Genomic DNA, 24,577 nt, shown 5'->3' on the forward strand with positions numbered 1-24,577 from the left:
TAGAGGAGACTCACAGCTCTCTTCCAAGCCCTCAGTGAACAGGCCATGCTTTCATGCTGAGCAACGCTTTACCTGCTTGCATATATTCTTTCCCCCCCCCCCCATTTGTTTCTATTGGCATCGCTAGAAACAGTTCACATTTGCAACATGGCCCTCTATCCCACTCGGTTACAGGAGGTGCAGCAACAGAAATACTGGCTTTTCTACCACCCCATCAGGACTCACTTGCTTTCAATAAAATTGGCACTTAATTCCAGGGCTCTTAAATTACCATGGTACAGCCCCAGCCCCACTCACTTTGTCAAACGAAACATCAGCTTTCCAGCCCAAAGTGCTCATTGTTCACCCGAGGCAGACAGTCATGCCCTCCCCTGCCCCTCTGCCCCCGTCCCAGCCTCTCCATCTCATGTCATAAAGGCAGAGGAAAAAAACTTCAAACTTCCTATCCTGCTTTCTGTTCTCAAGGATTTACATAAAATACAACAGTCTAGAGTGTGACTTCATTGAGCTCAGTGTTACAGATGGTAGTCTTAACAGAGTATTTAAAGAAATAATGCCTGAAACCCTCCTAAGACTGAAAAGGCTTCTGCAGGAAACAAAAAGTCAGCATTGAAAAAGGAAGGTAGGAAATCATTACAATTATTACATCCTGACTTGAAGTGATTCACTGAAGCTCTGTCTGTACTGCCTCTGCCGACCATGGCTTTCCTTGCTACCTGGCAGCTCTCGCTTGCCTGCCCATCCTACCTTGTGGTTTAGAGCATAAAACAAGAGCTCAAACTGGACACAGCACTGAGGCCTTTCAGGAGCTGTCCTGGCCTATTCCTCTCTGGTGTTGGAGTGCTTATCCCAAAACAATCCCCACAACAGCATGCTAAACTCTGCGGACTCACACTGGGCCAGTTAACAGTAGAGGCCTCATAAGAAAAAGAATCTTTAAAAGCCAAAGAGAAGTGAGGTAGGCAAAGGGATCCTCAGTAAGATTTAACAGTCTCTGATCACAGGCCACTGTGGGAAGCCAGATATGTAAGGTTGCCTCTGCCATGTTCAGGTAGCTCCTCTGAGCTTTTCCCTAATTTATCTGAGGAAAATCAAGTAGGCAAACCTACAAGCTCAAACTCCAATCCACCATAAGAACTGCCCAGCAAATGAGGCATTCCCATACTTTAAAAACTCCAGCCAATGACTTGCATTCACCCTGAAAACTACTTCCCCTTCTCCAAGGCTCACATATAGCCCCTGTCTGCCCCGACTGGTTTATATGCACAAGTTGTTTCACTGAATGCCATCTAAAAGAACTGTGACAGTAAAATCCTGGAGAAGGGCCCATGCAGACCCCACCTTTTCAGGGCTCCAGTTGATCATTCCAGCCTGGCGTGCAGCAGTGTCTAGTCATCCTGACAGAAGAAGCAGATCACAGAGCCACAGTCTACTGAGGCCAACAAACAGTAGGTTAACATTTCTAGGGTGTTTAAAAAAAGGTTGAAAAAAGTCTGTGCAGCAGTAGTCCCTTCAGAATAAAGGAAAAACCACACATTTGCTGGCAAACAAAACCTAAAGGTATTTGGTGACCCTGTATCTCCCCTGCAAAAAAATGTCTAGTCCTCAAGGCTGATGTGACAGTAACTTAAAACTAAGCCAATGAAGTGGTAGGGTGGGAGAGGGAAGGGAGAGGTGAAAAGGTGTAGAGTAGGCTGGTGACAGCGGTGACACACTCTTTTAATCCCAGCACTTCGGAGACAGGTGGATCTAGTCAGCAAGTTCCATGACAGCCAGAGCTACATAGAACAAGAGGATGGGGCATTGCTGGGCCCAGACTTCTGTATGAAGTGATGAGAAATACACACTAGTGTTTCCTACCCAACTGGATGCATTACCATTTGCGTGTTTGTGTTTGTTCAGAGCAGTAAATCTTGCCATTTCTGATTTGGAGTTTATCATGTATTTTGTGTATGTGTGTGGGCATGTATGAAGGTTAGTGGACAACATGCAGGACTTGGCTCTATCTACCAATAGGGGATCCAGGAATTGAAATCAGATTGCCAGGTTTGGTGGCAGGTAGCTTTATCACGAACCCATTTCACCAGCTTACTGAGTATATGTGTGTACTTTTAAACAATAGTTTATGTTCAGTCTGAACTGTAGGTTTGAAGATGTCTCAAAAGGAATGTATAAATCTGGGTAGAGATGGCACATGTCTTTAGTCCCAGCACTTGGGAGGCAGAGGCAGATGGATCTGAGTTTGAGGCCAGCCTGGTCTACAGAGCACACACTCTCTCAGTTTACCTGGTTTATGCAGATATTCTTATATTAACCTGGCCGTACATGGTTCAATTTGTGTCATTCCATTTTTAACATCTTGCTGTATTTGAACTTAATATTTCTCATCTAGGACTTTTTTCCTGTGTATAAGTAGTATTGATTTGTAATTTTCTTTTTTATGATTTATTTTATGTGAGTAAATTATAGCTAGCTGTCTTCATATACACTATAGGGCATCGAATCTCATAACAGATAGTTGTGAGCTGCCATGTGGCTGCTGGGAATTGAGCTCAGGACCTCTGCAAGAGCCATCCCTACAGCTGAGCCATCTCTACAGCCCTGCAATTTTCATTTTATACTCTGTGTGTGATTGAGGTTTTTGAAACCTGTTTGTTTTATTTATGTCTTTCTTCTCGGCATTGTTTCTCACTGTGCTAGTTCTCACCTTCATCCATGCAGTCCTGTCATGGCTGCCTCCCATGTAACCTTTACCAAAGGTTAGGCATCCATGACTTCAGCCTCCAAAACAAGGCTTTTCTTTTAAAATACCCACCTGGAGAATACAGCATACCCAATAGAAAATGAGCTGGTGTGATGGCTCACATTTAATCCCAGCAAAGGCAGAGGTAGGTGGATTTGAGTTAGAGACCAATCAAGGCCCTCTTTGAAAAGAGGACAGATTTGTGTGGCTTGTGAGTCTTTGAGATGACTTCATTGACAGCAGCAAATCCCTGTTCTGCTAACTCACTGGTATGTATGGTTGGGCTGGGGGAAACTACAGAGAGCAGCTGTACTTTAGGCTTCTGAACTGAGGAAGGCCAGGGCCTCATGCAAGGCAAGCACGCTTGGCTGCCTTCAGCAGCTCAACTTTAATCCATAGAATTGGAAGGGTGTCACTTTTTTTTAAAAAGTCTTTAGAGATTTAACAACAAGCACACTTCTTTCTTTGATCTTTTTTAATTTTTAGAGACAGGGTCTCACTACATAGCTCTGGCTGTTCTGGAACTCACAGAGACGAACCTGCTTCTGCCTCCCAAGTGTTGGGATCCAAGGAGTGTGGTGCTGCTTTCTTTTTAAGTATGCATTATTGTGTCATCATTTGCCAAGTTTGGTATAGTTAAACCTTCTCATATGTCTGTGATGGCTAACCTTGGTCACATAAAATCCAAGTTGCTGGGCTGGTTTGTGAGGGAATTCCTTAACCAGATTATTTAAATCATGAAGGCCCACCCTTAAATCTAGGTCACACTTTCTTGTGGCAGCCCAAATAAAAGGATGTCAAGAGCAGCTTTGTTCTTTGTGTACTTGGCCTCACTGTTGAAGGCACGTTCATTTGTTCTTTTGCTGAGGCCAGTTTTACATCCATCTTCTTCAGAATTCCAACAGAGTAAAGACCAGCAACTCCCCAGCAATTCCCTAGGACTTCAGCTCCAGATTGTGACTGCAGAGGCACCCATCGAGCCTTGTGGATGACAGCCATTGGACTACAGTACCACACAGCCTGTAAGCAGTGCTAATAACCCCTAGGTCTGTATATTGTTAGTTCTCTTTCTGTGGAGAGCTGTGGCTAATTCATGTTAGAAATAATTCCAGGCACTGATTTAAATTGAACCACCATTTTTCCTGAGTTGTAGTTTTATATATCGGTTCCAAATACATTGCTTTCATTCTGATTTTTTTCCTTTAATTGATGGCTTTGGTCATACTATTTATTCTTAACATTTGAGGCACGGATTCTACAGGATGGCTGTTATATTTTCAACATAGAAGTACTTTGGAGGCATCATTAGGGAACCATTTTTAGATTACACTTATTTTGTATAAAGTACATATGTGAAAGCTATGTCAATGGTGGATGTCTTCCTCAGTCATTCTCTTAGCACTTTTAGATTAAAAAACTTGGCTTAAAAGAATATTTCATGTGCCTGAGTGTTTTGATTGAAGATAGAAATAAATGGTACCACAGCACCTGGAGCTCAGGTTGCAAGCAGGTGGAAGCAGCTCTGTGGGTCCTCTGAAACAAGTGCTTTCTATCCCCATCTACTTGGAGAAGTCTTGGAAATCTCTATCATGGGTATGACATTGACTTGGGTGTTAGAAGGTGGTTAGGCTGTTCTCAGCAAACTGGGGCTACAGGTACTTCCATGCCCAGGTTTTTGCTTGTGCTGGGGACTTGATCTCAGATCAAGTACTTTAGACTCAGCTCTCTCCCCAAAGTTTAGGTTATTACAATTTAGAAACATATCCTTATTGGTTTAGTTAGGTTTGCTCAATCTAATGACAGGTCTTAAATACTGGAAAATTGCTGGGCGGTGGTGGTGCACACCTTTAATCCCAGCACTTGGGAGGCAGAGGCAGGTGGATTTCTAAGTTTGAGGCCAGCCTGGTCTACAAAGTGAGTTCCAGGACAGCCAGGGCTACACAGAGAAACCCTGTCTCGAAAAACAAACAAACAAACAAACAAAAAAACCAAAAAAAGAAAAAAAAAAACCTGGAAAATTAGCATCCTTTTTGTTTTCTAATATTCAATGTAACCCCCCCCCCATCTAATTCATAGAACTTTACTCTTGTATACTTCATTATTTTAACTAATATGGGACATGTGTGAGTTTTATGTGAAATAGTCAGAGGAAACTGCATGGGCTGTTTCTCTCCTTCTCTAATCACATTAGAGGAAAAACACTGTAAGTAACCAGAGCCCTCTTGCTGCCTCTCAAGCTGAATTTCTAGCTGCAACCATCCTGCTTCACTTTAAGTTGCATGCAGATTTTCTCTACACATGGCCGTTCTGACAATGTCTTTGACACACTTCTTACATTCTTCTTTGAATCTACTAGAGGTTCCAGAGTAAGAACTAGATCAGTCCAGAATCCAACTTCAGGTATATATGAGGACGGAAAAGTTCTTGCTGGCTCTTGCCTTTTGTCATTAAGGTAAGTTCAACCCTGGGTACCAGTTCTTGTAATTCTGTATGAGAACCTTTGACAGCAGGCTTGAAGGTGACTTCCCTACTCTGCTGTTCTGACATAGCTGATTTCTAAGCAATAGTGTACATTCTAGATCCAAATCTACAAAGGAGCTTGTAAGAAATATTCAAAAACTGTTTCCAATAGACTTAAAAAATGTATTATTACTTGGAAGGTTAACACCTACACTCTAGGCCTTGTGTGCTTAGCACTAATGAACAAATGCCTTCTGCAGCCCAGGAGAGGGACCACAGAAGGTAGCCTTCTTTACCAATGCTGTCCCTTCACAGAGATGAGGACTTTACGTGCAACTGTCCTAACCCTAGCAGTTAACAGGCACTATTTGGGTTTTGGTTAGTTCCCATTTTCAAACTGGTGATGGCTCTTAACAAAAGCAGGACAGATCAGCGCTGTATTAGTCACTAAGAAATGATTATCTAATTCAATAGTTTAGCCCTTTTATTTTTGAGAGAGTAAACAAAGAATAAAGGCCAAAGAACAGCGACAAAATATTATAGGAATATTTTAATGCAAAATGCTTACCACTTAAAATTAGCAAAGCTTCATTTAAATTAAAATTCCATTAACTAAAGATGGTTAACCCCAAGAATTATACAGTAGTTATTTCTGCTATATAATGCCAGTCCTATGCAATCTATTTAGAACTGCACCATTAGCTGTCACTTCTCCATTGCTCTTCTGGACCCTAGTGGGTGGGGGAGGGTGCTCTGAAGGACATAAAATAAAATCCAATGAAACTTCGCAGTGATCCCTAATAGTTAAAAATCCACTTGAATGAGCTGTCCAGACGAACAGCTGGGGAGTAACTGCAAGGATTGTTTCAGAGCCAGCAGGTCTTCAGCTTGGTAGAAGATCTAGGTGAAGTCACAGTATAAGGATGCGTGGTCTGTAAATAGTTACTACATATACACACTTAGTGTCTGTAAACACTAGAAATATACATTAGAGACAGTACCCTCCCAAGTTAGGTGTACTTTAAAAAAGAAGATGAGGTAACAGGAAATCTCAAAGTCCACAGGAATCCTGCCTGAAGAGTTTGATCAGCTGCCAATAATTCATCTCCACTGTACGAGAAGAGTTAAGGTTTGCCCAAACTGGATTCACTGGCTTTCAGCATAGCAACTGCATCTTTCACTGCATGGTAGATAACATTCTTCACCTAAAGCAACAGAAGAAAAAAAAATTACTTGTTTCATTAAACCTAAAATCTCTCACCAAGAATAATTTCACCACATACACAAACTTCTCTTAGAACTTAAATTAATGCTCAACATGTAATTTGAGGGCCTCTGGCTCCTGGAGACCAGTATGCCATACCTACACCATCCTTCTCTGAAGAACTTACAATCAGTTTTGGCCAAGGTGAGTACACAGTGTTTTATCAGACTTGTAGTTTTCAAACCTGAAGCAATATGCATTAATTCACTGTTGATTTAGTTTAAATTGTGATGTTGCTGTATAGCTCAGGGTGGCCTTCAAACCCTCCTCAGACTCTGGATTAGTGAAGCTGGGATTGCAATGTGAGCTGCCACACACACACACACGCGCACATGCACACCACTACTCGAAGTCTCTGAACAACAGCCCTATCTGATCCCAATGTTCAGTTCTTCCAATCCTGCTCAACCACAAGTAGCAAAAGCACTGCAATACAAAAGGTCCTGTGTGTGTTCCAGAACACTGGCTATGCCTAAGCCAGGGATCAAGACTTTAAGTGCCTAAGCAATGACCAGGGTGAGGTTTTCTCTGGCCTTGTAGCTTTATCACTCAAGCGCATGGCAGGACTAGGTAGAAAGCTATCCCAATGGTGACATGGCCAGATAGGCTGACTCTCTTTCTAAGGTCACTACTGAATCATGAGCCATAGGAAGCAAATGCCCGGACCTGGTGCTATTTTTTTTTTTTTTTTTTTTTTTTTTTGGTTTTTCGAGACAGGGTTTGGTTTCTCTGTGTAGCCCTGGCTGTCCTAGCACTCACTTTTGTAGACCAGTCTGGCCTCGAACTCAGAAATCCGCCTACCTCTGCCTCCCCAGTGCTGGGATTAAAGGTGTGCGCCACCACACCCGGCTACCTGGTGCTATTTTTACCTGCAATTTATCTTCATGGTTGGTATGAGTCTGTGACAAGTAACGGAATTCCTGAGTAAGCCAGAAGCAGTGTTTAACATGCTCCGGAGACACAAAGTCTTCAGCCACTTTGATACAGCTGTATAAGTTATGAACCTGGAAGACACCATGCCACATCTGTAAGAAGTCCACAAGATCACAGCAGGAAGGCAAAAAACAGGAATTAATAACAGGTTCTGACCTGATGTGGCGCTCCTGCTGGGATAAACACCACATCCCCAAGAAACTGTACAATAGCCCAGCCTTGCACGCCGTACTCTTGATAGAGGCGCTTTCTCAGCGATCGGTCTAAATACCAGCTCTGATCGTGGATAGGGTCATGGTCTGCGGGGTTGTCTTGACCCTGCTCCTCTGATACCTACAATACAGTAAAAATAGCATGCAACTTAGCAAATGTCAAATCCAGTAAGAGTGAAATACAAGTTGTCAATAAACATCAGGCTGTCTTCAAGTTATGTGTTCCCACTGGTGGAAATCATGTTCAAGCTCACGAACAGAATGCAATCAAGAGAAACACAGACCCGTGCTTCCTGCTATCACTTCCTACAGTCTCTGCTCTCTTGAACAATATTTAGGTCCTCTATTTACATGTAAACAGATTCCTCATGAACCAATGTGTCTTGGACTTACTGACTGACTTATGAAAAGTCCCAAAGATTGCTACATTCAGTGTCTGGAAAACCTACTACAAAAAAAAGTGACATCATAAAAGGAATATGGTGACCAGAAGTCAAATAGTCTGATTTTTACCAACTGGCTATTAAAGACCTACCTGGTGTCAGGACCACAAATGGGCTAGGAATGTTCCTATGACTCAGTATGACTTGAGAGTATTAGTCACAAATCCCTGGTTTGTAATCAGCAGCCTCAACACTGAACAAGTGTCAGGAGAGCCAGCTCCATCTTTCCAGAGCTGGGGACTTGCACATAACTTCCTGCAACTACAGTGAAACTGAGTTCTCCCGGCTCCTGCTCGTCCTTTAAATGACAATCATTTGAGTCTCTCACCAAATGACAACAACAAAACCAACTGAGACTTTAGCAACTTATTCAGAACATGAGACCTTGGGGCCAAGGACTGATTCATGAACTAGTGAAATGCTCCTACTTTCAAGGCAGTATTAACAACAACAACAACAAAGGTATAATGTGATGATCAGGCAAACTCAAGACAGCAAAAATCTCCAAGTGCATTAAAACTGAAAATAAACACAGAAGATGAGGCCTCCCCTTTTTTAGAATCCTTGTTTCTTAGCAACTACTGACAGCCCATCCAATTGATACGGATTTGCACTGTATGGGAATTTATAGTATTGCTATTCTTATGCTCTCCCCACATGACACAAGATTAGCAACTCACCTTTTTAAGGAATTCTCTTATCTTCTCTGTGTCTTTAGCAGCATATATATGCCAAAGGGCTCCTGGCTTCTCTTTTCCTTCAATAAATCGCTTGATTGTGAGTTCATCAGAATCTCCATCTTGGATGGTTCTAAGGACTTCTAGAACAAGAGAAAAAGCAAGTGTGAACAGTGTATTCTGGCTTAGACAGTAAGCCCAGCTTCAGTATTTCAGATCCTACCTTCTTCTTGTTCACACTGTCCTTTGGGAATTCCCACATAAACCATGACATTGGCTGCATCAGATACATCTAAGTGAAGATTTGTGGTCCCATATTTCCGATCCTCTGGAGTGATCAATCCTTTAAAAAGAATGAAAGAAAGAAAAAGCCTGAGTATACCAGGATGTTTAGAACTAAGAATACAAGTAAGAAATCAGATTGGTAAAATGACCTGCAAGCAGGAGGGAACACTGCCCATTGCACTGAATTCTCTTCCGTGTTCATAGTGTGTCCACAGAAGGTGGCTCACCTTGCTCTGTGGCCACTCTTGATACCAGCACTCTCCCTCTGTACTGGGTAGGAAACTAAGCACAGCAACCTCAGAAAGGAGGCTGCACTGTTTGGAGAAAGGTCTCACTTCTAGCTTGCTTGGTGGATGCTATTTGAGAGGGGCTAAAACCAAGGGATGGTAGTTTACCTTTGTGTCACCTAGGACCCTAAAACCTAGCTCTACTTTGCTTTGTTTCCACTTTGCTGAAATAACAGCCCTACAAATAGGTAAAGCCTTGGGCATTTGGTTCAAATAATGAAATTTGAGATGTGCTTTAAAATGGTAAAAGAGCATATAAAGGGAAGACAATGGAATAGACAATCATAATAAAAGAGCTGACTGGTTTACACTGGATGGTGAGCATAAGAGCACCTGCACTAGACATGGCAGCTTTCAATGAATTTAAAAGGTATTTATCTGGTGGAAAAAAAAGTACAAAATGCAAGTACAAAAAGGAATTGACATGTCAAAACCAAGGTGAATGAAACAAGTTACATACGGCCATATGAAAGCGTGTCTGAAAAGTCAGTCTACTTAAAACATAAAAGCAGACTATAAACAAAAAATACTTTAAATAGTTTAAAAAATACTTTAAAACTTTTTTTTTAATGTTTTGGGTTTGTGTTCAGTGTATGTCACATGTGTACATATAGTAGGAGTCAGGGGTTATGAGACTCTCTAGAGCTGGAGTTATTAGCGTAAGAGCTGCTGATCAGGGTGCTGTGAACTGACCCAGGTTCTCTGGAAGAGCAGCAACACTCTTAACCACTGAACCATCTCTCCAGCCCCCAATAATGAATGTATTGATAAAATCATAAATATAAGAGACTGGGAGTAAAGCTCCGAAGAAGAGTGCCTGTCCCAGAATAACTGGGACAGCAGGCTGTTGTGGCTGCACAACACTGTAAAATGGAGGATAACAACAAAAGAAGGATAAACTGATTCTTACACAGCCTACCCACACTGGCATGGGTTATTATGCTAAAATAACCAGACTCTAAACCAAGGAAGCATCAACTCAGATAGAACAAGATTATATACTACAACCCCCACCCCAAATCATAAGGAAAACTTTTACAGGCACTGCCATCTATTGGTGTCTAGGACACACAGATCTACCTCTGGCTAAAATACTTAAACCAAGCCAGAAACTGATCTCAAAACCTTCTCAGATATTCATTTCTTCTACAGCATCATAACTTCTGCAAAACACATGCACACACATAACATCAGTGGGAAACAATAGCAAAACTGACCTAGATATCCACCAAGACTGAAATGACCACACAATATGAAGTTCTATTAATTATAGGTGTAGAAAACAGAACTATAAAATTGCAACCTGCCTTAAAACTGCAATTATGAAAACACATATACATGTGACCAAGAAATAGAGAAACGTGCAAGAATGAAAGCAGTGTCCAGCCGCTTTCTATTTAATTTTTCCAAACATCTTGTTTTATTTCCACTATGTTTTATTTCCTTCTTACCATAAGCATTGTACATCTTGGGGCCCAGGTCTGGCCGTACAAAGTAGTTTGGCAGTCTGGAAGCCAGGTTCAGTTTGCCATCTCGCCTGGTGTACTCAGGCAGTGGAATGTTGGCCATCAGATCATCAAACCTAGAACAAGAAACCCAATAATTTGCAAAGCAAGCTTCCTTTCTACTTTAGTATACTAGGATATTTGTTCCTTCTATACAAAAAAGACCAAATCTGAGACAGAGGTGGCTAGCCTTGATGTTCAGAACTACACAGGTATGTTCAAATGATCTGCAATGTCTCAGGTTATCGAGCTGAGAAGTCTTTCATGAGTGGAACTAGACTCTGGGATGACACATTATTACTCTGGGTGGGTCTGATCCACGACTGCCTGAAAACCAGCCTGAAAGTCTTCAGGGTAGGGCACGTCCACATTAAATGTGCAGACCATTCCTACCTAGATCTAAAGTCACTGCTTTCTCCATCTCATTAAAAATGTACCTATCTCCTAAAGGTATGCATACAAGATAAAAACATCAGAACCAATAAAACCATGAAGCTGTCTTAAACTTCCTTAAAAACTACTTTCCTGCTATCTGAGAAGGGAACTTGGCATTCCCCAAATGAAGGATGGAGTTCACTCAATCTGCATCTGAAAGCATACCTGGAAGGCATCATGTCTCTGAAGTCTTCTCCTGGCGGCCAGTCCTTAAGTTTCAACACCATTGGTTCTTTTTCTTTGTCGTTTTTCAAACGGTCTGGAGAGATTAAACAGAATAAAGGAATTGTTATTCATAATTCAGAAACAAAAAAGGACAAGTTAGTTAATATCTTAATATTGCAAATAAAGTATTTTATCTGAACCTTTTCTTGTTTTGTTTTGTTTTGTTTTTCGGTTTTTCAAGACAGGGTTTCTCTGTGTAGCCCTGGCTGTCCCGGAGCTCACTTTGTAGACCAGGCTGGCCTTGAACTCAGAAATCTGCCTGCCTCTGCCTCCCAAGTGCTGGGATTAAAGGCATGCAACACCACTCCTGGCTTATCTGAACCTTTTCAAAATAAAAAAAAATTTACTTGGCATACAAACCCTATTTCACTATTCCTGCCAATTGCCAACTCTTATTTTTATGGCCACAAGAAATAAAGCTGTATCTTAGAGAAAGCAAAATAAAGACTGTTCTTGTTTTTGAACACACAAAGCTTGTTGCTGGACTGACTTTGCCTTCCTCGTAGTTTTGTGAAAGTATCAGTAGTCACTCACTGCCCACTGCCAGTGTCATTCACTGCCATCTCCCCTCAGCAACAAAACTCTCAGGGGCTCAAACTCAATGAAATAGAAAGGACTTGTTTTGCTCTGATAGAGTTTGAGAGCACCTCCTATTCTGTACAGGGACTAAGATGGACCATCTGTGCCCTCTTCCCTATACCCTCACCTTCTGAACTCTACAGATCCGGATTACTCAGAACTATTCTTACAAGAAATACACCACTTCAAAAGCATAAACTTTGTACAAACAAAACAAAAAAAAAAGACAGTTCCTCTTGAAGCCCTGAATCTTTACGCTCCTGCTATTCTTGTGTCCACTTTACAGAGCTTTAACCCCCTTGAGAAGCCTTTAATACATACTTGGAACATCTTCAAATCCATCCCAGAAGTCTCCTACTGTGGCTCCAGTGATGATTTCATTGGTCCTACAATTGACTAGGTCCACTTCCTGCTCGCCAAACTCTTTTCTGAAGGACTCAGGTTTCCAGAGTTCAGTGTTTAATTTATGATGCACGCCCGACACCATCACTGGCTAAAGGAAGGAGGAGGAGATTAAGTCTGACCTCTATCTATTAGTTCTTCCCCTCTTCAAGCAGCTGGTTCTCAGTCTCGGCTGGTGAAATGACAGCTAAGTTCTCTAAGCATCCACAGTGGCTATATCTTCATTATTCACCTGCTACACACTTTGCTCTCCTGCTTGATTATTGAGTTGCTAGAGAAGAGACCATTCTTCTGATGCCCGCCTAGGCACGGTATCAGGCGAGGAGTGTATGAACCTGACATATAGGCCAACAAGTGTTACCCACAAGGCCATGAACACTGTGAATGGATCAACCACAACTGAAGAGCCAACAGTGCTACTCCTGACAGCAGGTATCATAGGGGATGGCACACCAATTTCAAGATGGCACCACATGGCTGTGACCCATGCAGAACCTTCAGAGCATAGGGTTTTTTCTTTTGTATTTTTCTTTTACATTTGTTTTTATTTATGTGTATACCCGTGTGCCTCTGTGCATGTCTTGCCATCTGTGTTCAGGTGTACTTGGAAGCTAGAAGATGGTGTTAGATATACTAAACATGGAGATGTAATAGGCAGTAGCAATACAAACATGGATTCTGGGAACCAACTCAGGTCCTCTGCAAGAGCAGCAGGCGTTCTTAACCACTGAGTTACCTTACCAGCCCCTGGCACAGGTTTTAATCCTTAAAAGTGGGATATGTGATTTGTTTTTAAATTGCATTTTGCCAAATCCCTCAAATCCCAACAGTGTCTTAGTCACTTTCACTTCTTCAGTTGAGGTTGACCACAAAAGATAACTCAGGCCTGTCTCGCTCATCAAACCCCAACAAATAGCTGCCTGAAAGCACTCAAATTCTGAGTGGGAAAAAGTATAGATGACTCAGTTTATACAAAGTAAGCTACAGCCAGACAGTGCTAATACATCTACCCCAAACAGACAATACCAACCCAGGAGGAGAGTAAATAAGCAACACCAGGGAGTCCGCAAAGGAGTAGACAGGAGAGGGGACAGAGGCCTGCATTACCTGCCCTTGTTTCCAGCATTCCCTAAAAACATTCCAATTGCTCTTATTGTTGGGGTCTTGCAAGCACAGCAGGCGGTTGTCACACAGCCAGTAGTGAGGAGTGTCAAAGCCAAGAATGCTAGGCTTGATTGTCAGTCCTTGAGGCCTCTTGGATGAATCAGAAGAAGTCTTGTTTTGCACCAAAGAGGCAAAGATGTCATCAAGAATTTTGGGTGTGTTTTTCAATCCATTTTCTGTCTGAATTTAATAAAAAACACAAAACTTACATATGCTACTCTCTACTATTGAAAAAACCCATCTCTATAACTGTATGATGTGCACACATCACATCGAATTTCCACAAGAGACCAAATTAGAAAAGCCACAACTGAAGAAGTGAAAGTGACTAAGACACTGTTGGGATTTGAGGGATTTGGCAAAATGCAATTTAAAAACAGGTAAAGAGGTGAGTCCTCAAGCTAGACACTCTCAGGGTTAACAAAGTGAAAACCAGGAAAAAATTTTGTAGCTGGAAGACGATAGTGTCCCAACCCATTCCTATGAGCCCATGAAGCACCCACAATGACACATGATTCATGTCATTTTCTCTACTCAGCTTCATAAGGGGTACAAGTAATAAAATGAGCACATACCTTTGCTGTGGATGAATTCAAAAGATTTCTAAGGAAACCTGAATTATTGTTGCTCACAGGTGTCAAGATGGTGCTGTTAAAAGTATGGAGGACTGTGCTGGGCTTGTTCAGAGGGGGCAAGGGTGGAAGGCATTTGATTTCATTCTTTAAAATTGGCATAGTCAGCTGTTTTTCTAAAACAAAATAAAAACATTCAGATGTGCATTTAAGGCAAATTACTTATTAGTTTCTATTAGCAGAATAACTTCAGGGTGTAGCTTTCTTCTTGTAACCAACCAACCAACCAACCAACCAGCCAACCAACCAAAACCAACCCTAGAAGAATAAAAACTAATGGTGTGTGTTAGGTCAGAGTTCCTAGTTGATGTTCTACAACAGTATCAAATACCCAGGTGAAACCAGAAAAGAGTATAGTATTTTCTATTCCTATTTTATGGATGTGGGTGTCTTGCCTGTATGTATGTCTGATGCCCGTGAAGGCTAGAAGGAGGTATTGGATCCCCTAACACTGACATTCCAGATTTGTGAGCTGCCGCATGAATGCTAGGAATTGAACCTAGGTCCTATGAAAAGGCAGCAAGTGATCTGAAACCCTGAGCCATCTCTCTAGCACTGCAAATAGTACTTTAAAATGTATTTATTATTGTGTCAGCACTCCTAGTAGAGTGCTTAGAAGGAAAAGCACCTCTATCTTACTCCCAATACAGAGTGAAGCGCTTAAGACAGTTTCAAAACAAGTTATGCCAAGTGTAGTGGTGTTCTCATGTGTCCTAGCTACTCAGGAGGCTGATACAGGATCAACTAAGCTCAGACTAAACCGGACAATAACTCAACCCCAAATAGAATGTCTGCTGTGAGTGCTTTTGCAGGAGAAGGAGAAACCCTTAACGCTGTCCCCTTCTAGTCTTAATTTCAGAGTCTGATGTATACAAATACCCAGAGTTAAACCTCACAGGTTCTCCATCTCATCACGGTACTTTCCTCTCTAACTTTTACATATTTAGTTATATGTACATATCTGAGGATGGTCATTCTTACAAATCCTTGATGGATTCATATCTCATTAAGGCTTTTTTTTTTTAAGACAAGGTTTTCTCTGTATAGTCCTACCTATCCTGGAACTCACTCTGTAGTCCAGGCTGGTTTCAAACTCACAGAGATCCACCAGCCTCTGCCTCTCGAGTGCTGGGATTCAAGGCATGCACCACCATCATGAGGCTGATTCAGAACAATTTTAAGATGTCTGCACAAAACAACTGACTTTCGATTTTTCTCTTTCTAGAAAGCAAAATGACCTAAATTCTTGTCTAACTTTATCTGATCCCAAAGTCCAGCTGTTGTAGGAGAAGGATGCAAGAGAAGACAGTACACTGAGACCAGACAAGACAGGACAGCAGCAAGTAAACAAACACTTGAAACAAGTCCAACAACTCAGGTCCAGGGACACAGAACACAGAAGGAAGAGGGAGCACAAAAAAACCTAAGAACCAGAAAATATGGAGAAGGCCTACGAAATGTCATCTACCTACCACTTGGCATGGACATCAATCCTAGCCTTTTCTCCTACTGGAAATGGGCACACACATCAGGCCACATAACAATTAGCTATGGGTGGGATGTGTGTGTGTGTGGTGGCTCACAGGGCTCTGATACTCAGTGATGAACTAGTGATTCACTCAGTGATTCTAGAGCAACCACTGGAAGAGCCCGCCAGGTTCTAACAGCTGGTTTCAAACCAAGACTGTAGAGGACACAAAACAGAAAGTCACTGAAAGAAATGAGTAGGGAAGAGGCAGGACTGCCAAGGAGGGAGATAAAAAAGGGGAAAGGAACCAGAATGTGCTATTTTTGTATACGCTGTCAGTAGTACTACTAAGAATTCTCATCACCACCTCTCACCAAACATGATTTCAACTTCACTTAGGTTGTATGAGGAGGTGACAGTCCCTTCTCAGGGGTTTGTACCTGAATGACAGCAGGGAACACTTCCTGTGTCACAGCAAGCTTACCGAGAAGTCTACAGTGAATGTGCTCCAGTCCTCAGGAGGGAGGGAGACACTCACCCTTATTCTCCTTGTTGACATTCCCACTGGTAAGGTCAGCTAGCCAGTTTAAAGGTGAAGTGTTGGTGGGACAGGTGGGCTTCACGCTGCTGGCTGGCTTGGAGGCTGCTTCCCCGCACACAGTAACTGGCTCCAAAACAGGGGAACTTTGCTGGACCATGGTCCCAAGAGTTGGTTTTTCTCCAGACAAGGATGTCTGTAAATGTAAAAGGAGAATTAGGTATAAGCTGAAGACTGACATTTTCTTTCTTCCCTGAAAGCCTGCCAGTAAAATACAAAGCTAACACAAAGTCACATAATAGCCCCAGTTGTGACTATAATAATCCTCTGGTGTAACACAGAACAAAGATAAGACAGAGATTTTAATTTTTAGCTTATGAGTATTACTAATGAAAACAAAAGACATAGTAATGATCGTACTTTGGTATTGCCCTCACGTATCAGCCAGGAATACACATATCACTACAGCCCCAAACACCAAGTGGCTTTAAAGTGATTGACTGATTGATCTGTGTCTACTTTCAAACATACTAAGAAGTCACAAATAAAGCACACAAAATGGCATGACGAGGGAGAGGGGATGAACTGCAGCACGCATGAATGAAGCCTCTCCCAGACTGAGCGCTGTCTGTGTTTCTTTCCAACACAGCAACAGAAGCCCTTGGGTTTGTTGAGAAACAGATGAAATCATAAGGACAGTCAACTAAGCTCTAGCAGCAGTACCTGTCTCAGGTCTTCCTTTAAGGCTGGTTTTGAGAAGAGCTTGAACTGCCTGTTGGAGCAGGGACAATTGGCCTTTATGCCCCATTTTGCTCTGACAGAATGCACAATGTCTCCAACATCGTAGAGGGCTAAAACAGAGGACAGAGTCAAGTGCTAAAGACAGCTACCATGTACAGTCTCAACACAGAAGATGTTCCCACAGGGATGTTTTTCTCAGCAGCAAGATGGTCTGGTCCATCCTTCCTTTTTATCCCTCCTTCCTGAAATGGACACTTCCTTTCCTTCTACTATGTAGTCCCTGAGAGCTTTAAAAGTGCAGGGATATTATTTAACGTGTTTCTTGAGTACGTTTAGGAAAATACTGAAAGTAATCAGGCAATTAGACTACACAAAGTAAAAGCAAGCTAAAGCCCCTGTAAGTTACCCAAGACAAGTGGCTGGAGGTGTGGGGGCGGTGATCCCTGCCTCATAGAAAATACCTTTGCCAGGAATAATCTGTGTGGGCATCAGGTTCTCAGGCTCATGTATCTGACTCTTCACACACCTTATCCAAGAGAAAGTCTTGTAGGCAGCACCTGTAAGTAATGGACTTGTGGTAACTGTTTTCCATGAGCCTTAAAACCCCAGTGCTTCAGAAACCATCAACCACAAACCGACAAAAGACTTAAGTCCAGTGTACCGGGGTGGAGGATATTCAAGTTCTCACTCACCCTGTTGGCAATTCTTCCTCTTCATCCGGTAGCAATCTACACATACTCCAAACCCACACCGAGGGCACACCCAGTGCAGGTTGAAAATGGTTGTGTCACACACATCACACATTTCTCTAACTCCTTTGACAGCTCGTTTCCAAGCAACCTGTCCTGCAAAAATCAATAAGCCATTTAGGCCTGAGGTACAGAGGGTTTCTGAAACCAAACATAGGTGGGAGTATGAGACTTCCCGTGCTTAGAGTTCCCACTTAGTCTGTCCACTTTACCACAGACGCTTCGGCCCCATGAAGCTCTGCTGTCCCTCAGCATACCTGCCCACGTGTGTAAGCAGCACCAAGCACTCACACTCTGTTCTTCCTCCTGGAGGAAGTGACTTCGTAAGCAGCAGGTGCAGAGCTGGGACTCAGCCACAGGTATCCTCACCACAGTTCCAGCCTCACCAATTCTTTTAGAATCTCAAGGCTGCATGGGCTACACTTTCTCCAAGGTGTACAATGTATTATTCAAACTGCAAACCAATCATCAGCATTTTCACAGATGCCCTAAATTCACAAAGACTAAAAGGTCCTGAAGGGAACACTGTATTAAGTTACTGTAGGGTATAAAGTACCAAGGTCATGTCCTTCACTTGTCAGAAACCTTATTATGCCACGGCCACAACTGACATTTGCTGATACACAGGACTGATCCACACTAACTCAAATATCCAGCAAAATGAGAAACAACCCAGGACTCCACAAAGCCACATTTTCCATTCCAGGAGCCAAAACCACATTGACTGGAGGAAGGGGTTTCATGACTACGCATACCAATTGGAAGCCCCTCCCCCAAAAAGGAAGGAGTGTAATAAGATGACCATATCAAGTATCAGAAAGCTTCCTTCCAGGAGTAGGAACAAGGGAACACAGGTGTGAATGGCAGGAGGTCAAGTCGGTGTCCACTGGTTCAACACTGTTGCATTCTTGTTCCACAGAGACATTTTTTTCCTAACCAAGACTGTGGTGAATTCTTGCCAGGCACAATATCAAGAACTTGGGGCATTTTATGAGGTTTTATGAACTCTGTCCTATTTGTTTGTATTAGAGTGTTTTGTTAGGAAATATTTAGACTTCCTAGCAACTACTTACTAGAGAATAAGGCCTGTGGTGAATACCTGCTCTTACTGCCTTCTTGGTAGGATGATCTCTTTCATTATCATCCATGGTATTTCATTTCCTTCTCTAATGCAACCAGCTTCTTATGTAACAGAACAGGATGATCATAAAACCAAGAAAGAAAAATCTACCACAAAGAGAAAATTCCTTAATTATACTCTTAAAAGACAACTACCTGTACTTTTTTCTGTACGGGAAAACAAAAAGCAACAATAACAACAAAAAAGAAAAACTCCAGCATCACTTCCTTAGAACCTAAAGCGGGTCTGACTTATCAGGAAGAAGGCAGCCAACACATTTCAAACAAGTGCCTATGCACTGCGTCAAATGCAGCCTGGCACAGAGCAGCAACTGTAATCAAGTTTCTTTACATGCGCCACCTTTACCCAGATCTATGTCGGAAGAAAGCCACCAGCGTAATGGGAAGCTTGTGTCACTCATTCTATCCAGAGCAGAGAGGGAGTTGAAACACACCTCTGACTTCTGAACACATCAAGAGAAGCATAATTCTAAAGCTGCCCCCTACCCCCTTCAAAATAACTCCAGCAGCTCCTGGAGTTTCTAATCCCCAGAAACATGTCTGGATTCCATTGTTGAAATCTAAGAAGTAGGTCAGGAGAGATGGTTTGTCCTCATCTGTCAAGAGTACTTTCTGCTCTCGTAAAGAACTGATCACTCCCTCACATCCTCTTCTTTAGTTCCTCTCACTTCACAAGGAATCCCACTGTGGCTTTCATGTCACTTTTTTTCAACTTAAGGTCTGCATGTAAGAGAAAACCTGATTTTTTTTCTTGATGTTTGCAATTTTATAGAGAAACATATATTTCTATTGTGCTGTTTAAAGAGATTCATTTTATTCAAATTCATTTGTCTAGAGTGAAGCAACTTTGTTTTCTGTTTTGTTGAGACATGAATAAATTCTGTGCTGAGTATAAATTAAGGTTACACAGTACAGTTTCAGTTCCTAGCATTTAGTGCATATAGGTTTAGCCCAACACCCACATGGAGGCTTACAGCCATCTAACATCACAGTTCCAGGAGTTATTCCAGCCTCTATGAGCACTAGGGACATATGCAATGCATTTCCATACATGTAGGCAAAACCAATCATACACAAAATAAAAATATATAAATCTTCTTAAAAGTCTTGAGAAAGAAATGACAGGATCCACATTTATCAAAAGTATTTTGTGCCAGAGCTAGCTTCAATTGTTTATCGCAACCAAAATTCTTCAAGAATAGTGTAGACACTGCCATTCAAACATACTTGGTTATTCAAAATTCAAAATGACAGACACAGGAGTCCCATGGTGCTTTTAGCTGGGCATCTCATTTCTCCAGAGCATGTACAAAGAGAAAAAGGTGTTATCCTTCCAGACACTATCTTGTGATGATGCAAAGGCAGCCCATCTCTTATGTCACAAAAACTGACTCTGGTAGCTTACTAGGCTTCCTGATAGTGAAGGAGTGCCCCTAAAGAGTAGAGAGCATAGTCTCAAACTAAGGTAGCAGCTGCAGCTATCCTTTCAAACCAGGATGTGGGAAGAACTGACTCAATCTAAGCTGGTTCCATTCAAATGCCTGGAATCTAGCCCGACATTGTGGGACTCAGGGTATGCCTAGCTGGTCTTACCGTCTTTAATATGTACCACGAATTAAGAATCTTTTGTTGTAATCAACCCGAGGTCTGATCCCAGCTTCTGGTGAGCCTATATGTCTGGTAAGGCTGTGCAAATGCAACTAACACCTCACATTGACCCTTCAAACCAAAAGACCTCTTCCACAGCAAACTCTAGACAGAACATCTCAGAAGAAACCTATTATAAAAGGAAAACTGCAATGTCATGGTAGCATCCAACTAGACTGTTGGTGAAAATAAAATACAGGCAACTTAGGTGTCAGAAAGAAACACAGGTCAAGTAGGACTCACACATCCTGCCCCCTAAGAGATGCTCTTACTGTGTGGCTCAATAGTTGACATAGCTTCCTTCTCAGAAATCACCATTTGACAGAAGTGGTCTCCAATATTGGCCAGGATATATTTTGCTGTGTCCAAATCAGTCCCCACAACATTTTTGGTCAAAGGCAGCCACAAGCCAATCGCTTCACTGTCGTACTTGTTTGGTGTTAAGAAGCCTTCTACCCGCAACACACCATGTTTGTTGAACTGTAATCTGGAAGTGGGAAAACAACAAGATTGATTAATAACTTCTAATTACCACATAAATATTATTTCAGCCAACAAATCCTGTCCTGTTTTTCTGTACTCTCCATGGCTAATGGCAGACAATGACTTGCTAGTCACTTGGAAGGATTTAAAAAACCTAAGTAAAACAAACAATAATCAGTTTTTCTCTTAAAACGCAGGCTAGGTAGGGTATGAGAGAGATGCGTATTTTGTACTTGACTCAAGTTTACCATGTAACCTCCATAGACAATCTCTCCTAGAACTGGATCTTGACAGCAAAGACAGTAACAAGTAAAAATAAGTAAACCAACAACCACAGAAAGTGAGAAGCACTGCAGCTAGGACCTCGCAGATTTGAAGGGGTCTACTGTCCACACATACCCTCGAGGCTCATTAGAGCGTGAGCATCTAAGTCTTTCCAAAGGAAATGTTAAGATGAAACTCAGAACCTAAAAAACAGACAGGCAGGCTGAACATTCTCAAAACGCACTCTTAATATGTGGAAGGTTTGAGAAGCTATAGACTAGTTTTGAATGTTTTTTTAAAAAGATTTATTTATTATTATATCTAAGTACACTGTAGCTGTCTTCAGATGCACCAGAAGAGGACGGATGGTTGTGAGCTACCATGTGGTTGCTGGGAATTGAACTCAGGACCTTCGGAAGAGCAGTTGGTGCTCTTAACCACTGAGCCATCTCTCCAGCCCAGTTTTGAATATTTTTAAAACCTAACATTTTACTTGAAGCTGGAAGCATTAAGTTGATATAAAACACAGAAGTGTGATCTAAATGGCCTGTTCATTTAATCTAGCTCAGCAGTAATTTTCAACTTACATCTAAAACTATATTTTAAATTAGATTAATAGACAAAGACAACGAGAAGAGACAAGAGCACCCCTTGCTGAACATGAAATCCCTTGCTATCGAAAAAAACTGTACTATGTAAGCTTTGCTTATATGCAGAACATTGTGTCTCAAAACAGAAAGCAAAGTTGCTTCACTTTAGACAAAGGATTGGAATGAGTCTTTATTTTTTAAACAACACAATAAAAACATGCAAGTTTCTCTATAAAATTGCAAACATTAAAAAAAAAAAAAAAAAGGCCAGCCAAAAAAGGATTCTTTGTGAAGTGGGAGGGACTAAATAAAGGGAAATGAGAGAGGGACCAGGAGAAAACCAGAGCATTTTTACACTAGTATGATAAGGTCATCATAAATTCATGTGCTTGTACAGTGGGAATATACACTAATGGGAAAAGTAAGATAATATGATTGGTAGAGTAAGAGACATCAATCGGAAGAGAGGGTTAAGAGGACTTTAAAACTTAAATTATAAATAGCTGTCGGCTATTAGATACTGATATATTGTCTATACTCCTAGGGCAATTAATTTTTCTGACACTTCTGTTATAAAACTGTCATTCTAGTGAAGTTGTGTAAATTATTTTTAATTGTTAACAATCTGTGTGAGGAGAACATTGACAACATACTGGTTTGGGAAAAGCAGCAATTTTATTTCTTTTTGTTTACTTTTTTCCCATTTTTTATTAGATTTTTCTTCATTTACGTTTCAAATGCTATCCCGAAAGTCCCTTATACCCTCCCCCCCGCCCTGCTCCCCAACCCACCCACTCCCACTTCCTGGCCCTCCATTCCCCTGTACTGGGGCTTATGATCTTCCCAAGACGAAGGGCCTCTCCTCCCATTGATGGCCGACTAGGCCATCCTCTGCTACATATGCAACGAGAGACACAGTTCTATTCTTTTTGTCTACTTTTTAAACATCAGTTTATTAATGATTTATTTCTTCTGGTTACTCTAGGGTTCACTGAAGCAAGCAGTGACCGTGTCTACTTTATCTCACTGGAGTACTGACAAATGTACTTAATAATTGTAATTAATCTAATTTAAATAGGAGTGCAACACACAAAGAGAAAAGTCAACAAATAACAATGTGAACAAATTTGAATGGAAGAAAATCAAAAAGAAAACAAGAAATTATACACACGCCCCTCCGTGAGGGCAAAAGAGCACCCTTTATGCAGGGCAGTCTGGCAGGAGAGCCTTAGCATACACCTGACCCAGCAATGCTACTGCTAGACATCCCATCAGAATACAGGGTCAGAGATGTGTGCAACAAGCTGATCACCTGAGACACAGTGCTATAGAATAATTCTAATGCATACGGTACAGAAATCCAAAGTATTTGCAGAGGATGGATACTCCTTCTTATACTTTGGTGAAGATTCAAAACAGCTTATACAATACACCAATTAAGTGTGCCCACACAAACTTCCTGACCAAAACACTAAAATTACCTGTGTATTTTTCTATGAAAACTATCTGAAAAGTTTGCACTTTTAATATGTTTTTTGCTATATATATATATATATATATAAAAAGGAGTTGGGGATTTAGCTTAGTATATATAAAGAGGGCTGGGGATTTAGCTCAGTATATAAATACATATAAAGAGGGCTGGGATTTAAATTAGTTTGTAGAATGATTAGGTTTAGCATGCACTAGATTCTCTTCTCAGCACCTTATTAAGTCAAGTGTGGTTTCACATGCCTGTAAATCCTAGGACGCTGGAACTGGAGATAGAAAGATTGGGAGTTTGAGGTCATCCTTGGCTATACACAGTTTGAGGCTAGCCTGGGGTGTATGAGAAAAAGCATAAAAGAATAAGATACAGAAAAGTCTACATTATCAAACACAAAAAAATATAATTTCTATATTCTAGATGTCCTGTTGAGAAAAAAAAGTATGCAGAGACCAGACTACCTTAGTCTTTCCTAACAAATGTCTTACCTCCTGAAGTGGAAAAAGCGACAAAACACAGGAGAGTCCTTCTGCTGGTCCTTATCCTTGCGCAGGCTGTCTAGTCGACACTCCCGACACTTGGGCAGCTGTGCCACGATGTTAACACAGGAGTCATCCTGAACAAAGGCCTCTCCACTCTGCTGCAGCTTCCTGACTTTATCTGGGTCTGTCAAAACTGACTTCCGGGCTGGGGCTAGGAAAGCAAGAAAATGGAAATAAAATTTTCACATCTCTGAATAGAACATCAATATTTGGCTTAATTCTAGGAAAGTAAAAGTCAACATTGCCAAAGTAAAGACACTTCTATTTTTGGTTCAGCTAAAATTTCTGAAAAATAGTCCAAGAAAAGATAATTAAAGCAACAACTAGCAAAGTTCTGGTCTTTGTAAACAAAAACAAACAACAAAAATGTGGCCAACCAAACCACCAAATTCAACAGCCAGATTTACAACTACAGGCTAGTTGAGAGCAACCTGCCAGGAGACCTCCTCTAAATCAAACTCAGTGCAGTCACTGCAGGGTTCGGTTACGCCCACAGGCCTGCCTCTGCAAATGGCAGCTCTGTTGATCCATCTGCATGCTCAAAAAGAAACTAGTTAAAATATTTTTCATAAAACACCCTTATCAAAAGCTATTCAAAATAAGAACCTAATTGTTCTCCTCCTAGTCCACAAAGTAAAAGCTATTTTATAAATGCCTTCCAGAGGGATCACCTGCCTTACCCT

The 24,577-nt window shown here is 41.5% G+C and overlaps 1 protein-coding gene across 3 annotated transcripts in view; it reads right to left on the reverse strand.

Annotated features, from left to right (window-relative positions):
- Positions 1-5,669: 5,669 nt before the first annotated feature.
- Kdm3a (lysine demethylase 3A) overlaps positions 5,670-24,577 on the reverse strand; it is a 43,502-nt gene continuing 24,594 nt past the window's right edge. For all 3 annotated transcript variants that reach the window (XM_029478437.1, XM_021164263.2, XM_029478438.1), the window contains 16 exons: positions 23,841-24,045; positions 20,802-21,016; positions 17,686-17,838; positions 17,455-17,550; positions 16,976-17,103; positions 16,253-16,448; positions 14,190-14,362; positions 13,558-13,794; positions 12,370-12,541; positions 11,410-11,503; positions 10,756-10,886; positions 8,956-9,075; positions 8,736-8,875; positions 7,557-7,733; positions 7,337-7,471; positions 5,670-6,408 (listed from right to left, as the gene is read on the reverse strand). In XM_029478437.1, coding sequence (XP_029334297.1) covers positions 6,328-6,408; positions 7,337-7,471; positions 7,557-7,733; positions 8,736-8,875; positions 8,956-9,075; positions 10,756-10,886; positions 11,410-11,503; positions 12,370-12,541; positions 13,558-13,794; positions 14,190-14,362; positions 16,253-16,448; positions 16,976-17,103; positions 17,455-17,550; positions 17,686-17,838; positions 20,802-21,016; positions 23,841-24,045 — 2,453 coding nt within the window. In that variant the 3' untranslated portion in view covers positions 5,670-6,327. The remainder of the gene's footprint in view (positions 6,409-7,336; positions 7,472-7,556; positions 7,734-8,735; positions 8,876-8,955; positions 9,076-10,755; positions 10,887-11,409; positions 11,504-12,369; positions 12,542-13,557; positions 13,795-14,189; positions 14,363-16,252; positions 16,449-16,975; positions 17,104-17,454; positions 17,551-17,685; positions 17,839-20,801; positions 21,017-23,840; positions 24,046-24,577) is intronic.

This window comes from Mus caroli, chromosome 6 (assembly GCF_900094665.2).
Source record: "Mus caroli chromosome 6, CAROLI_EIJ_v1.1, whole genome shotgun sequence".
Taxonomy (NCBI): Eukaryota; Metazoa; Chordata; class Mammalia; order Rodentia; family Muridae; genus Mus; species Mus caroli.